Here is a 15,477-nt window from a genome sequence, read left to right as displayed (position 1 = left end):
CCAGGAGCAGGAGGAGGGAGTTTACTTTTCAGACCACATGGAGACACAGAGGCCTTCCCACCCCCGTGTTCACAGACACAACAGCAGAATAAGTGGCTTGGTTATTTTTAGTTAAAGAAAAACAACCTTTTCCAAGAGCAACAGTGAACTGAAGGTCAGAAGGAAGCTGGGTGTGGGCTTCTCCTAAAGGGAGGCTCCAAAGCCAGGAAGGGAAGGAGGAGCCTCCTGGGAACTCTGGGGTCACTGGAGCTGGGAAGGGGAGAAGAATTCCTCCATCTGGTGAAGGTAGAGGGGAGCTGCCAACCCACCCTTGTCATTGAATTGGCTTATGAGAATCTACAGTGATCTCTATTGTTTCACGAGGAATCTATGGTCATCTTTATGGGCTGGTCAGATGACATGATTGACATTGTAATTCTTGGAGGGCATTAAATTAAGGAATGACATGGGGAGCCAAGAGTGGCTATTCTGTTGGATTCTGAATCACAATCAGGAAATAGTCCTTATCTGAAAAAGAGAAAAATGAAAAAACAAATCACTAAATACAGAACAAGATAAATACAACACTAGAAATCAAATAATTTCTTAAATCACTAACTACAAAATGGGAAGAGAGCGGAAAACCTTAGCATCAATGCTGCCGGGTGCCAGTGGCTCATGCCTAACTACTCTGAGGATCACGACTCAAAGCCGGGCAGGAAACTCCATGAAACTCTCATCTCTAATAAACCACTCAGAAAACCGCAAGTGGCACTGTGGCTCAAGTTATAGAGCGCTGGCCTTGAGCTGAAGAGCTGAGGGACAGTGCCTAGGCCCAGAGTTCAAGCCCCACGACCGACAAAAAAAAAAACAAAAAAAAACAAAAAACCACATCAATGCTAGGGGCTGGGAATGTGGCTTAGTGGTAGAGTGCTTGCCTCACATGCATCAAGCCCTGGGTTAGATTCCTCAGTATCACATACACTGAAATAGCCAAAAATGGTGCTGAAGCTCAAGTGGTAGAGTCCTAGCCTTGAGCAAAAGAAGCTCAGAGACAGTGCCCAGGCCCTGAGTTCAAGCCCCAAAACTGGCAAAAAACAATAACAACAACAAAACCTACCATGGTAGGCATTGCAGTTTATTCTACTAATAATAAGTCTGCTGATCTGGTCTCTACCTTTTACAAAAAGGGTGGCTTTTTTCTTCACTTTACCCCATGGAGACAATTTGAAGGAAAACAGGAAGTTATTTGCTTCTTTTCCAATGATGCAAATATCAGGAATCAGATCCTCCATGAAGAAGAAGCTTTATTTACTAAGATACCAGTCATCTTCTGTCTGTCCAAGCAATTTACTTTTTTTTTTGCCAGTCTTGGGTCTTGAACTCAGGGCCTGGGGCACTCTCTCTGAGCTTCTTCTGCTCAAATCTAGCGCTCTACCACTTGAGCCACAATGTCACTTCTGGCTTTTTCTTTTTTCTTTTTTTTGGGGACCTGTCATGGGGCCTGAACTCTGGGCCTGGGTGCTGTTCCTCAGCTCTTCAGCTCAAGACTAGCACTCTACCACTTGAGCCACAGTGCCACTTCCGGCTTTTTTCTTTTTGCTTATATGGTGCTGAGGAATCGAACCCAGGGCCTCTGGCATGCAAGGCAAGCACTCTACCACTGAGCCACCTTCCCAGCCCACTTCTGGCTTTTTCTGTATATGTGGTTCTGAGGAATTTAACTCAGAGCTTCATTCAGGCTAGGCAAGCACTCTACCACTCCCAGCCCAGCAAAGCACTTCTTACGGACTTTGCCATAATCATGCAATCATGTTATGATTAGTTTGTTTGTTGACTGATTGATGTTGCCGCTGGAGGTAGAGCCCTATCACTGGGCTCCATCTGCAGCGTGAAGTTCATTTACTGGCACCAGGTTTGGGTAGCCCTAAGCAACACACAGTTCCATCTTAGCTGTGTTAAGCGAGTGTGCTTGAGCTGAACAAAACTGCCACTAGAGATCTGGTGAGGGCAACGAGGCTGCAGCATTTGTGGGCGTTTGGTCTCAGACTATCTATGCCTCTGATCCTAATGAGAACGCCAATTTGGGTTCTGCAGGCATACAGAAGCTGCCAGCTTTTCTTGCCACCTCAGACATTTGAATCTCACTGCTGTACTCTGCCTAGGTTGTCTGTGATACTGCTTAGCTACTTCATGAATGAGCTTCCTCCTTCCTTTTTTTTTGTCAGTCATAGGCTTGAACTCTGGGCCTGGGCACTGTCCCTCAGCTCTTCAGCTCAAGGCGAACGCTCTACCACTTGAGCTATTTTTCTAGTGGTTTACTGGAGATAGGAGTCTCATGGTCTTTCCTGCCCAGGCTGGCTTTGAACCACACTCCTCAGATCTCAGCCTCCTGAGTAGTGTGTGTGTGTGTGTGTGTGTGTGTGTGTGTTGTTGGTTGTGAGGCTTGATCATAGGCCTGGGTGCAGTACTGGAGCTTGTTTAAGGCTAGTGCTCTACCACTTAGAGCCACAGTGCCACTTTGATTTTCTGGTGGTTATTTGAAGACAAAAGTCTCATGGACTTTTCTCTGTCCCAGTTAGCTTTGAACCATGATCCTCAGAGCTCAGTCTCCTGAGTAGCTAGGATTACAGGTGTGAGACATGGGTACCCAGCTCCTCTTTTACTTCTTTTTTTTTTTTTTTTTTGGTCGGTCGTGGGGTTTGAACTCTGGGCCTGAGCGCTGTCCCTGAGCTTTTCAGCTCAAGGCTAGTGCTCTACCACTTAAGCCACAGTGCCACTTCCAGTTTTCTGAGTGGTTAATTAGAGATAAGAGTATCTTGGACTTTCCTGCCTGGGCTGGCTTTGAACCGAGACCCTCAGATCTCAGCCTCCTGAGCAGCTAGAATTACAGGTGTGAGCCACCAGCACCCAGCTTCCTCTTTTACTTCTGAAGCATAGTTTGAGAAAGCTTTCTTGGGTACTCCTGTTTCCTGATAGGGGCATTGAGGTGTAAGAGGTTTCTCCTTAAGATGGAGGGCCTCCAGTCACCTACAGGGCCACTGGCCCACCCACAGCCACTGGTCTGTGTGTGGGTCTGGGTGAAGCCCAAGAATTTCCATTTATAATGGGTTCCCAGTGATACTGATGCTGCAGCTTCTGGGAAGACTGCCACTTAGTGTGGAAGGCAGAATTCCAACCTCACACTCACTGGTCTTGGGGTAAAGTAAGTTCCTTTCACAGCTCAGCTGTTGGTTTTCCAGGCTGTCTGGACAAGAAAAGGCACTAGGTCAAAGAGGGACAAAGCTGACTGGACATCTAGACAGGAAGGCCTGGCTACCCTTCAGCTTACAGACAGGAGGGGAAGAAGAGTGAGCTCTGCTTAATAATCACACCGTGGCCATTTACCAAGGCTTCCACGTGTCACGCCTGGGCCACCACTTCTCATGCTGCACCTCAGGGCTCCCAGAATCACACTGCAGCAGTAACAGCATTTTCCCATTTTACTAAGGAGAACACTGAGGCCCAGAGTTCAAGTCCTTGCCTGAGCTAAGGCAAGTACTTATACAGAGTGGGCTGGGGCAGGTGGTAGGGGGCAGCTGCACCAGTTGAGCAGAGGAGAAATGGCAGACTTGGCCTTGTCTGCTTTGAGACTTCTCAGACTCAGTATAAAGCTTGGTTCTTCCCATAATGATATTCTATTGCAACTGAGAATACAAGTTAGGTGACTAGTAGTTTTGTGTTTAAGCAACCTATACACATAAAAAATTACTATTAAAAATAGAAGTAAGTCAGGTGCCTGGCAAAAGCTATTTTTTTTTGGGGGGGGGGGAGTTGGTTGTGGGGCCTGAACTGTGGGCCTGGATGCTGTCCTTCAGCTCAAGGCTAGTGCTCTACCACTTGAGCTGTAGCACCACTTCTGGCTTTTTCTACTTATGTGGTGCTGAGGACTCGAACCCAAGGCTTCATGCATGCAAGGCAAGCACTTTACCACTGAGCCACCTTCCCAGCCCAGCTATTTGTTTTATAAAAGCTATTTTGAGCCGGGCGCCAGTGACTCACACCTGTAATCCTAGCTCATCCTAGGAGGCTGAGATCTGAGGACTGCAGTTCAAAGCCAGCCTGGGCAGGAAAGTCTGTGAGACTCTTATCTCCAATAAACCACCAGAAAACTGGAAGTGGTTCTGTGGCTCCAGTGATAGAGCACTAGCCTTGAGCTGAAGAGCTGAGGGACAGTGCCCAGGCCCAGAGTTCAAAAAACAAAAAGTTTTTGTGGGCTGGGAAGGTGGCTGGGAAGGTGGTAGAGTGTTTGCCTTGCAGGCATGAGGCCCTGAGTTCTGTTCCTCAGCACCACATAAGCAGAAAAAGTTTGAAGTGGTAGTGTGGCTCTAGTGGTAGAACACTAGCCTTGGGCTGAAGACCCAGAGTTCAGGCCCCACAACTGACCAAAAAAAAAAAGCTTTTGCAGCCCCCCCCTTACGTCCCCCAAATCCACTATATCCATTCTTTTTTGTTTTTGGGTCAGGTTGTGGGGCCTGAACTCTGGGCCTGGGCGCTGTCCCTCAGCTCTTCAGCTCAAGGCAGCACTCTACCACTTGAGCCACAGCGCCACTTCCAGTCTTTTTCTTTTTTGCTTATGTGGTGCGAGGAATTGAACTCAGGGCCTCAGGCATGCAAGGCAAGCGCTCTACCACTGAGCCACCTTTCCCAGCCCTACATCCATTCTTTGATGGTTTTCAAGATTCAGCTCTAACATTACTACATCTGGGAAGCCTTTGCCAATGGCTCCAGGCAGACCTTATTGTGACCCCCCTGTATTCCAAATGCTCTTAGAATCTCCCATACGAAGTTGGCTGATCTGCATTTTGCTGCATGTCTTTCTTCCCCATTAGTCTATGATTCCCTAGTGAGGTCTACAATCATTAAGAGGATCTGTTGGGAGACACCAGTTGAAGGTGGCTAGGCAGGAAGACACTGCCTCCACACCTCAAGCCTTTTCTGCCAAGGCTTCCAGATGGGCCACAGAATTTGCTGAGCCTGCTCCTATGTGGGGAGGTGAAGTAAATCGTACCTGGTGCAACCATAATTTCATTTTTCTTGGAACGAATTCGAAGGAAGGTCAGGTCATTTTGGGGGTCAATTTCACGCACAGTGCTCCGAGCCTTCAAGATGAAGTTATGCATGAGGTTGGCGTACTGTGTAGTGGTGGGATTGTCCATGGTGCTCTTGATAGGAATGCCTGAGGGAAGAGCAGATAGAAACTGAGTAGGACATGGGGGCCTCTTTCTGTCAAGATCCTGACCCCACCGCCCTGACTCTAGAATATCAGGTTGGCAGTTAACACTTAATGCTACTACTCAAAATGACTTGCTTTATAATACGCACAATGCTTAAATATGTAAGTGCCAGGCAGGCCCAGAACCCTCTGAGGGTGGTATAGCCATCTTCATTTCTCAGTGAAGCAACAGGAGCCCCGAATAATAGGATGACCTGCCTATATGCTCACATCAGATGAGCACTGAGGCCAGACCCATAGGGCCCACTGCAAATCTCTTTCCCAGGGCCACACTGCCAGACTGGTTCCAGCAAGTAAAGGAGAGGTACTATTCCATAATGGTTGGAATAGGAGGGCAGCACTAACAAATTGCAGTCTGCAAAGGAGAAAGAAGAAATAAAAATGGTCAGCTTGTGCCACAATGTAACCGGTTGGCTTTTTTTTTTTTTTTGTTCCTCATGGGGCCTGAACTCTGGGCCTGGGTACTGTCGTTCAGCTCTTTAGCTCAAGGTTACCACTCTACCACTTGTGCCACAGCACTACTTCCAGCTTGTGCCACAGCACTACTTCCGGCTTTTTTGCTTATGTAGTATTGAGGAATGAAACCCAGAGCCTCATGCATACAAGGCAAGCACTCTACCACTGAGCCACCTTCCCAGCCCCAGCCCGGCTTTTTTTTTTTTTTTTTTCGGTCATTGGGCTTGAACTCTGGGCCTGGGCGCTGTCCCTCAGCTCTTCAGCTCAAGGCCAGCGCTCTACCACTTGAGCTACAGCGCCACTTCCGATTTTCTGGTGGTTTATTGGAGATAGGAGTCTCATGGTCTCTCCTGCCCGGGCTGGCTTTGAACCGCAATCCTCAGATCTCAGCCTCCTGAGTAGCTAGGATTACAGGCGTGAGCCACCAGCGCCCGGCCCAGCCCAGCTTTTTTATTTTTGGTTGGTTGTGGGCTTGAATGCAGGGCCTGGGTGCTATCTCTAAGCTTTTCTGCTCAAGACTACCACTCTACCATTTTGAGCCAGAGTGCCACTTCTGGTTTTCTGGTGGTTAATTGGAGATAAAAGTTTCACGAACTTTTTCCTACCTGGGATGACTTTGAACAGTGATCCTTAGATCTCAGCCTCCTGAGTAGTGTGAGCCACTAGGAACCAGCTTAACCAATAGCTACTTTTTTTTTTTTTCTTTTTGGTTGGTCGTGGGGCCTGAACTCGGCCTGGGCACTGTCCCTCAGCTCTTCAGCTTAAGGTGAGCACTCTACCACTTTAGCCACAGCACCACTTCTGGTCTTTTTTGCTTATGTGGTGCTGAGGAATCAAACCCATGGCCTCATGCATGCAAGGCAAGCACTCTACCACTGAGCCACCTTCCCAGCCCCAACCCATAGGTATTATTACCAGGTAAGCTTAGGGCCCAGTTGTAAACATGCCTGTGCACATGATGGTGCCTCCCAAATTGCAGCATGAGTCTACACCTGTGCACACCCTTTGTAGAAGCATTGTCATCTCTTTCAAAGATCTAATTATGGGCTTGGGGCTGCAGCTCAGTGATAAAATGTGCTTACCTTGTGTAAGACCCTGCATTCAATTCCCAGCACCAAAACAAAATAAAACAAAATAAAAAATGGTCAATCCATTCTCCTATTGCTAGGAGCACTTTAAAGTCAGAAATTTATAAGTTAGACTGAGTATAATTTGGGCAATTATTATTATTGTCTACAATGTCTTTTTTTTTCCTTGAGGATCAAACAATTAAATGGACAGCATTCACATGTGTGGAAATGAAGCAATGAAATCCCTTTCTGTCTATCTAATGTAAACTAATTAAAAACAAAGGCTAACAAATAATAAACAAACCACTCACTGGATGGCACCTACTGTCAAAGAGGTGAGGAATGTGGCTCAACCACGATCAAGTGGCCACTTCAGGCCACAGTGAGGTTATTGGGTGCCTGCATTTAGTTGTCACTTAGCAGAAGGCTCCATCCACAGGACCAACTGACACTCACTTCTCAAGTATGTGGTGTGAATGACTCCTCACATACAAGGGGCCAGACTTTGGGGTAGGACCCTGCTAATTTGGTTCACAAGTAACCAGCCCAGAGATTATTCAGACAGTCATCCTCAGTCCAACCAACAGGTGGCAAGAAACAAGTACAACCTTACAACTTGATTTCTTAGGCACCAGAAACACAAGCAGGTGCAGAAGAGGATATGGTGGTAAAAGAGGCAGAACTGAGAGATTCTTCTGAGAGTCACTGGCAAAGGCTGGAGTGGTATCTGTAAAGGACGGCTGAGCTGCTACTGGGACCTGCATGGCCACCATCACACCAAAGTCCCCTGAGGCCTCCTAAGGAGGCGGTAGGAACAGTGTCTCCTGCTATCCTCAGTCCATAATGGGAGTGATGATGGAGTAGGATTCAGAATCTGATGGCCCCGGCTTAGCTCTGCCCCATCAGTGCTGTGAGGCCTTAGGCAAGTGAGTTAACCTTCTCAGACTCCCTCATTTCATCTGTATGAAATGCCACTGTGGGCTGGGTGCTGGTGGCTCATGCCTATAATCCCAGCTACTCAGGAGGATGAGATCTGAGGATCACGGTCCAAAGCCAGCCGGGGCAGGAAAGTCAGTGAGGTTCTTATATCCAATTAACCACCAGAAAACTGGAAGTGGTGCTGTGGCTCAAGTGGTAGAGCACTAGCCTTGAGCTGAAGAGCTGAGGGACAGCGCCCAGGCCCAGAGTTCAAGCTCCATGACCCACAAAAAACAAAACAAAAAGAATGCTTTGTAAAGGCTGGGAAGGTGGTTTAGTGATAGAATGCTTGCCTAGCATGCAATTATAGTGTCAGAACATTGGGAATGTTAAAAAGATGATGTTAGGAAATTTAAAATGATATTAACCACATGATGGCCAAGCACAAGTTTAAGCAGTGTGTGAGTGTGTGGCTACCGATGGGGCCCTGCCTGGGTGGGAGTCACGGCTGGAGGGAGGCTGTACCTTCTGTATTCACCACGATGATGCCCTGCACTCCCTTCTGGCTCTGAAGTCGCTTCAGTGTCTCTTCCACCTCTGCCTGTCAGAAAGAGACCAAGATTAGGAGATGCCAGGCAGGCAAGCTTGAACCCAGGCAAACGTATCTCCCACTAACAAACAGTAACATCAGGCACTTGGTTGGCATGCCACAAAACCTCTCAGGTGTGCGCTGTGAGAGGTCATCTGAGCTGCGGGGTCCAGAGGCCACTGCTGTACCTCAGACAGCAGTAGTTAACAGCACTGCATGAGGCAGGCTGCTCCCGGCCCTTGCCCATCAGGTGTAATTAGTCCCATATCCTTCAGTTTTTTGGGAGCAGAATATAAAGACATTCTTTGGAGAATGTGATTCTCCTGTCAGGTGGCATTCTGATTTTTTTTTTTGGGTCCAGTCGTGGGGCCTGAACTCCGGGCCTGGGCACTGTCCCTCAGCTCTTTAGCTCAAGGCTAGCGCTCTACCACTTGAGCCACAGTGCCACTTCCGGCTTTTTTCTTTTTGCTTATGTGGTGCTGAGGAATGGAACCCAGGGCCTCAAGCATGCAAGGCAAGCGCTCTACCACTGAGCCACCTTCCCAGCCCGGCATTCTGATTTTTAAAAAGTCAAACCCAACAGCAGTTCTTTTCTTTTTTAAAAACTAGTACACATTAGTTATACAAGGGGATTTCATTGCAAAAGCTTTGCACAAGTGTACAGTGTATCCACCAAACCCACTGCAACCCCCGTATGACTCTTCCATCCTACTCCCTCCTCTTAAAACAATTCCAACCGGGAGCCACGCGTTACTCAGGAGGCTGAGATCTGAGGATCACGGTTCAAAGCCAGCCGGGCAGGAAAGTTCATGAGACTTTTATCTCCAATTAACCACCAGAAAATAGGAAGTGGCTCTGTGGCTCAAGTGATAGAGTGCTTGCCTTGAGCTGAAGAGCAGAGGGACAATGCTCAGGCCCAGAGTTCAAGCCCCATGACTGACAGAAAAAAAAAAAATTCCAAAAGGTTTTATGTTCCAACTGATTTCTAACAGGAAGGAGATTCTGTATCATTTGTGGCCCAAATAACTTACCTGAAAACATTTGAAAGAAAATGACTCCATGAAGATGACATAATAAGGCAAAATGTGGACAGTGTGACACATGACACACAGTCACAGGAGGTGTGCACAGGAAGGGGACCATTAATCCTGATTAGCCAGTCAGGGTGAGGCATTTCAGCACATGGGGTTTGTCAACATAGGCATCCATGTTTGGTTTCTCACCCTGTCATTCAAGGCCCTCTAAACTGTAACTCCTCTCACACCTTCCCTTCCATTCTCCATCTCCCTGCTCATACCTCCTGTCCTTTTTATTCTATGAGGTTTCTTCTGTGCTGAAGTCCCAAAGTCCTCTACACTACACCGTAGTGGGGTTTTTTTTTGGGGGGGGGAGGGAATCCTGGGGTTCAAACTCAGAGCCTTATGCTTCTCTGGTAGATGTTCTTTATACTTGAGTTATTTCCCAGACCTTTTTACCTTAACTGTTTTTCAGATAGGATCTTGTGCTTTTGTCCAGATTGGCCTCAGACTGTGATCCTCGTACCTACATTTCCTGGGTATCTGGGATTATAGTTATGTATTACCATGCCTGGCTTGTTTGTTGAGATGGACACTTATTCATTTTTTCCCCAGGTGGGTCTTGAACTATGATCCTCCTGATGTCTGCCTCTTGAGTAGCTAGGATTGTAGCTGTGTGCCACCACACCTGACCTAAGACATCACCTATTTTAAAAGCCTTTATGGATCCCCAACATAGTGGATGGAGTCTTACTTACCTCTAAGACTTTGGCTATATCTTTCTGGGACATGAGTCAGGCACTTGTCTAACTATATAGAATCCTTAAAATGGTCTGCAGCATAGGAACTTGATAAACAACTGTTCAACAAACCTAGGCCTAACTCTTCTGGTGGCTGGACCCTATCTTTGAAGTATGCTTGTTCTCAGAAGGTCCTTCTAGACTACCCACAATCAGAGGTGGATAGTCATGGAAACAGAAGCTCCATTTACCAGAAGACCAGGGGCCAACTACAGTATGTATGTGTGGAGGCTCCTAAATAACTGCTGGAGATAGCACAATGAATTGTTGTTTTTCTGGAAAGCACAAGATTGACACTACCACCCACTCTCTAGTGATGTAAGAATACTCTCAAAGGTTGTAGGGAACGGCACATAAGAACCTCATACAAAAGAATAAGCAGCTCAACATCTGAATCCTGGATAAAAAGACAGGACTGGCTCTGTGGAAGCTGTGGGTCATGCATGCTGGAGATCCTGTCATCCAAAAGATCTTCACTGAGTTCTTACTATGTGCCAGGTGCTATTTGGGAGTCGAGATAAGTATGATAGATCAATAGTGTACATTCTGACTTGTTACCCTACAGACATTCCTTTTAAGAGAGTAAATAGAGTACTTGCCTAGCATATATGAAACCCCGATTCCTCAATACCACATACACAGAAAAAGCCAGAAGTGGTACTGTGGCTAAAGTGGTAGAGTGCTAGCCTTGAGCTGAAGAGCTCAGAGACAGCGCCCAGGCCCAGAGTTCAAGCCCTACAACCGACCAAAAAAAAAAAAAAAAGGTAACCCAACAGAATGAAAAAGATCACAGTGGGCTGGGAAGGTGGCTCAGTGGTAGAGTGCTTGCCTTGCATGCCTGAGGCCCTGGGTTCGATTCCTCAGCACCACATAAGCAAAAAGAAAAAAGCCGGAAGTGGCACTGTGGCTCAAGTGGTAGAGCGCTAGCCTTGAGCTGAAGAGCTGAGGGACAGTGCCCAGGCCCAGAGTTCATGCTCCACGACTGGACCGCCCCCACCCCCCAAAAAAAAAGAAAGAAAAAGATGACAGTAAGATGTCTGCTGCAATAATATCTACAATAGCAAAAAGCAAAAGGAATTTTAAATGCCCAACAACTAGAGATAAGGCCAATATTCACTCATAGAAATGTATTACACATATTAATGACGGAAGATTGTGATACTACCATGAAAGTTCTGTGATATGATGCTAACTGAAACAGCAAAATGCAAAAGTAAAATGCGTGGTGACTACAAATGCATGACAAGAAGGCTATGAAAAATTATAGATACTCCTTCCTTCTTCCTTCCTTTCTCTCCTCCACCTCTTTCTTCTCCTTCCTCCCTTTCCATCCTTTTCACCCTCAAAATAGCCCTTTTTGTTCTGTTATATTGTCTCTACTAAAAGGCCCTCCAGGAGCTGGGAAGGTGGCTCAGTGGTAGAGTACTTGCCTCCCATGCATGAGACTTTCGATTCCTCAGCACCACATAAACAGAAAAAGCCAGAAGTGACTTTGTGGCTCAATTGGTAGAGCATATGCCTTGAGCTAAAGAGCTGAGAGACAGCAACCAGGCCCAGAGTTCAAGCCCCACGAACAACAACAACATTAAAAAGGGTCCTCAGGGTGCTGGGAATGTGGCTTAGTGGTAGAGTGTTTGCCTAGCATGCATGAAGCCCTGAGGTCCATTCCTCAGTACCATATAAACAGAAAAAGCTGGAAGTGGCGCTGTAGCTCAAGTGGTAGAGTGCTAGCCTTGAGCAAAAGAAGCTCAGGGACAGCAGGGTGCTGGTGGTTCACGCCTGTAATCCTAGCTACTCAGGAGGCTGAGATCTGAGGATCGCGGTTCAAAGCCAGCCCGGGCAGGAGAGACAGTGAGACTCCTATCTCCAATAAACCACCAGAAAACGGGAAGTGGCACTGTAGCTCAAGTGGTGGAGTGCTCGCCTTGAGCTGAAGAGCTGAGGGACAGCGCCCAGGCACAGAGTTCAAGCCCCACGACTGACAAAAAAAAAAAAAAGAAGCTCAGGGACAGTGCCCAGGCCGGGCTCCAAGCCCCAGGACTGGCCAAAAAAAAAAAAAAGAAAGAAAGAAAAAAGGTCCTCCACACCCTCAGTGGTACTAGGATTTTGAACTCAGGGCCTCCAGCTTGCCAGGCAGGATTTCCAGAAGGCTGTGTGCCTGCAGCAAGAGTTGGCCTTTATGGTATCAGCTCCTGACATTCCTCACCACGACATCCTGATGCTTACACATATCTTCCCAGGTGAAAGCACAAGTCATCACTGGATCTGCTCTGCTGGCATAGTCTTAAGAGTACCAGAAGAGGGCTGGGAAGGTGGCTCAGTGGTAGAGCGCTTGCCTTGCATGCATGAGGCCCTGGGTTCTATTTCCCCAGCACCACATAAGCAAAAATAAAAAAGCCGGAAGTGGTGCTGTGGCTCAAGTGGTAGAGCGCTAGCCTTGAGCTGAAGAGCTGAGGGACAGCGCCCAGGCCCAGTTTAGGCCCCATGACCGGACCCACAAAACAAACAAAGAGTACCAGAAGAAAAAAAAGCTAAAGTTTAGGTGACCCTAAGTTTAATGAAAACTAGCCACTGAGAAAGTACATGCTCAAGTTGGTAGACTGCTTGCCTAGTAAGCACAAAGTCCTGAATTCAATCCTTGGTACTAACAGCCACTAAAGAACCAGCCACTCGGGCGTGATTCTGTCCTGTTCTCCTCTTGGCCGCCTGCCCTCACCATGCACCACCCATGGAGGACTCCATGGATATGGACATGAGCCCGCTGCAGCCCCAGAACTACCTATTCGGTTGCAAACTGAAGGCTGACAAAGATGATCACTTTAAGGTGGATAATGATGAAAACGAGCACCAGTTATCACTAAGAACGATTAGTTTAGGGGCTGGTGCAAAAGATGAATTGCATATCATTGAAGCAGAGGCAATGAATTATGAGGGAAGTCCAATTAAAGTTACTCTGGCAACTTTGAAAATGTCTGTACAGCCAACACACTGGTGTCCCTTGGGGGCTTTGAAATCACACCGCCTGTGATCCTCAGGCTGAAGTGTGGTTCAGGGCCTGTGCACATCAGTGGACAGCACTTAGTTGCTGTGGAGGAGGATGCAGAGTCAGAAGATGAAAAAGACGAGGATGTAAAACTGTTGAGCATGTCTGGAAAGCAGTCTGCCCCTGAAGGTGGTAGCAAGGTTGTACAGAAAAAAGTAAAACTTGCTGAGGAAGATGGAGGAGGAAGATGATGATGATGATGATGATGATGATTTTGATGATGAGGAAGTAGAAGAAAAAGTTCCAGTGAAGAAATCTATACAAGATACTCCAGCCAAAAATGCGCAAAAGTCAAACCAGAACAGAAAAGATTCAAAACCAGCGACACCAAGATCAAAAGGTCAAGAATCCTTCAAAAAACAGCAAAAAACTTCTAAAACACCAAAAGGACCTAGTTCGGTAGAAGACATTAAAGCAAAAATGCAAGCAAGTATAGAAAAAGGTGGTTCTCTCCCCAAAGTGGAAGCCAAGTTCAATTGTGTGAAGAATTGCTTACGGATGACTGACCAGGAGGCTATTCAAGATCTCTGGCAATGGAGGAAATCTCTTTAAGAAAGTAGTTTTAACAGTTTGTTGAAATTTTCCGTCTCATTTCATTTCTGTAAGAGTTGATATCTGTCTGTCCTTTTTATAATGCTAAGTGAGAACTCTTCCTACTGTGTTTGATAAATGTTGTTCAGGCTCAGCTGCCAAGAACCTATTGTCCAAAATGCCTGTTTAGTTTTTAAAGACAGAGCTCCACCCTGTGCTTGGACTTAAGTATGTGTGGAATGCTATGGTGGATCTAGCAGAAGTGATGGTCAGATGTGAAAATGGTGGGGTACAAAATACACATGGGAAATAAACTCAGTATTTTAATAAAGAAAAAAAAAAAGAACCAGCCACTGAGATCTGTTTAAAAAACAAACACTTATCAGAAACAGGACACAAAGGTGTGTGTATGTATGTATATATATGTGTACATAGATATTTATGTATTGAGTACTTACATGGGCTTTATACTACCATCTGAACCTCTCATTCACCTTCCATGATTAGGATTATCTCTACTTTACAGATAAGGAAACTTAGGTTTACAAAGAAGAGTTCTGACCAAAAGCATATAAAGGTCAAAGTACAAGCTAAAAGGAAGCACAGGACCACGTGCCTGTGGTCCCAGCACTACGAAGGCGAAGTTTAAGTCCAGAATTCAGGAGTTTCAGACCTGATGGGGAAACCAAATGCTGAATACCAGTGACAACAGTTAATAAAGTGCCTGCCCTTAGAGAGCTCAGTGGAATTTTTTTTGTGGGGGGGTGGGAGGGGGGCCTTGGTCTTGGGGTTTGAGCTCAGGGCCTAGGCACTGTCTTTGGGATTTTATTTTTTTGGTCAAGGCTAGTGCTACCACTTTGAACCACAGCTCCACTTTTGTTTTTTAGGTGGTTAACTGGAGATATGAGTCTCACATGGGGCTGGGAAGGTGGCTATGTGGTAGAGCACTTGCCTTGCATGCCTGAGGCCCTGGGTTCGATTCCTCAGCACCATATAAGCAAAAAGAAAAAAGCTGGAAGTGGGGTGCTGTAGCTCAAGTGGTAGAGCGCTAGCCTTGAGCTGAAGAGTGGAGGGATAGCACCCAGGCCCAGAGTTCAGGCCCCATGACCAGACCCCCCAAAAAAAAGTCTCACAGATTTTTCTGCCCAGACTGGATTCGAACCATGATCCTCAGATCTCAGCTTTCTGAGTAGTTAGGGTTATAGGCATAAGCCCACCAGCTTTCAGCAATAAATTCAAAAAGATTCTCACAGGGCAAGAGATAAGCTGAAGGGGTAAAAGATGCTTCTCTGGATAGTGTGCTCAGGAACACTTGAGAATGTTATCTTCAAGCTAAGTTAAATGATGAGAAAGAAAAGTACTAGGCAATGGGGAAAGGAGACAAAGTCCCTCTCTCCTATAGGTCTGTGGGGCTTTCAGATGAATATAAGCAGCAGTAACATTCCGGGGTTTTTTATTGATTTAGCACAGGAGGGATAAGCATTTGAAGTAAAGGATTCATAGGAAACTGTGACCAATGTGATGACTGAGCATAATAGTTAATCTCTGTAAGCAATAAGGTATCACAGAGGAGAACATTTTCATCAAAGAATAATTCCAAAAACATCACATAAAATTATTCAGAAAAACACCAAGAATCCAATAGGAAGTAGAATATACACCTAAATTTCAAACACATAGAAAGAGTCATGGCCAGGTGCCCGTGGTTCACACCTATAATCCTAGCTACTCAGGAGGCTGAGATCTGAGGATTGTGCTTCAAAGCCAGCAGGAAAGTCTGTGAGACTCTTTTTTTTTTTT

General features: G+C 46.4%; 1 protein-coding gene and 1 pseudogene across 1 annotated transcript in view; one reads left to right on the top strand and one right to left on the bottom strand.

The window, feature by feature from the left end:
- Positions 1 to 15,477, bottom strand: part of Dynlrb1 (dynein, light chain, roadblock-type 1) — a 19,311-nt gene continuing 3,834 nt past the window's right edge. The window contains exons 2-4 of the mRNA XM_013011044.1: positions 8,224 to 8,299; positions 5,030 to 5,197; positions 1 to 507 (exon numbers count right to left, since the gene is read on the bottom strand). Coding sequence (XP_012866498.1) covers positions 464 to 507; positions 5,030 to 5,197; positions 8,224 to 8,299 — 288 coding nt within the window. The 3' untranslated portion in view covers positions 1 to 463. The remainder of the gene's footprint in view (positions 508 to 5,029; positions 5,198 to 8,223; positions 8,300 to 15,477) is intronic.
- On the top strand, positions 12,802 to 14,008 carry LOC105981739 (annotated as a pseudogene).

Source organism: Dipodomys ordii, unplaced genomic scaffold (genome assembly GCF_000151885.1).
Source record: "Dipodomys ordii isolate 6190 unplaced genomic scaffold, Dord_2.0 Scaffold13, whole genome shotgun sequence".
Taxonomy (NCBI): Eukaryota; Metazoa; Chordata; class Mammalia; order Rodentia; family Heteromyidae; genus Dipodomys; species Dipodomys ordii.
Note: the sequence above shows the minus strand (reverse complement) of the source record. Positions and strands in the feature narration are given on the sequence as shown.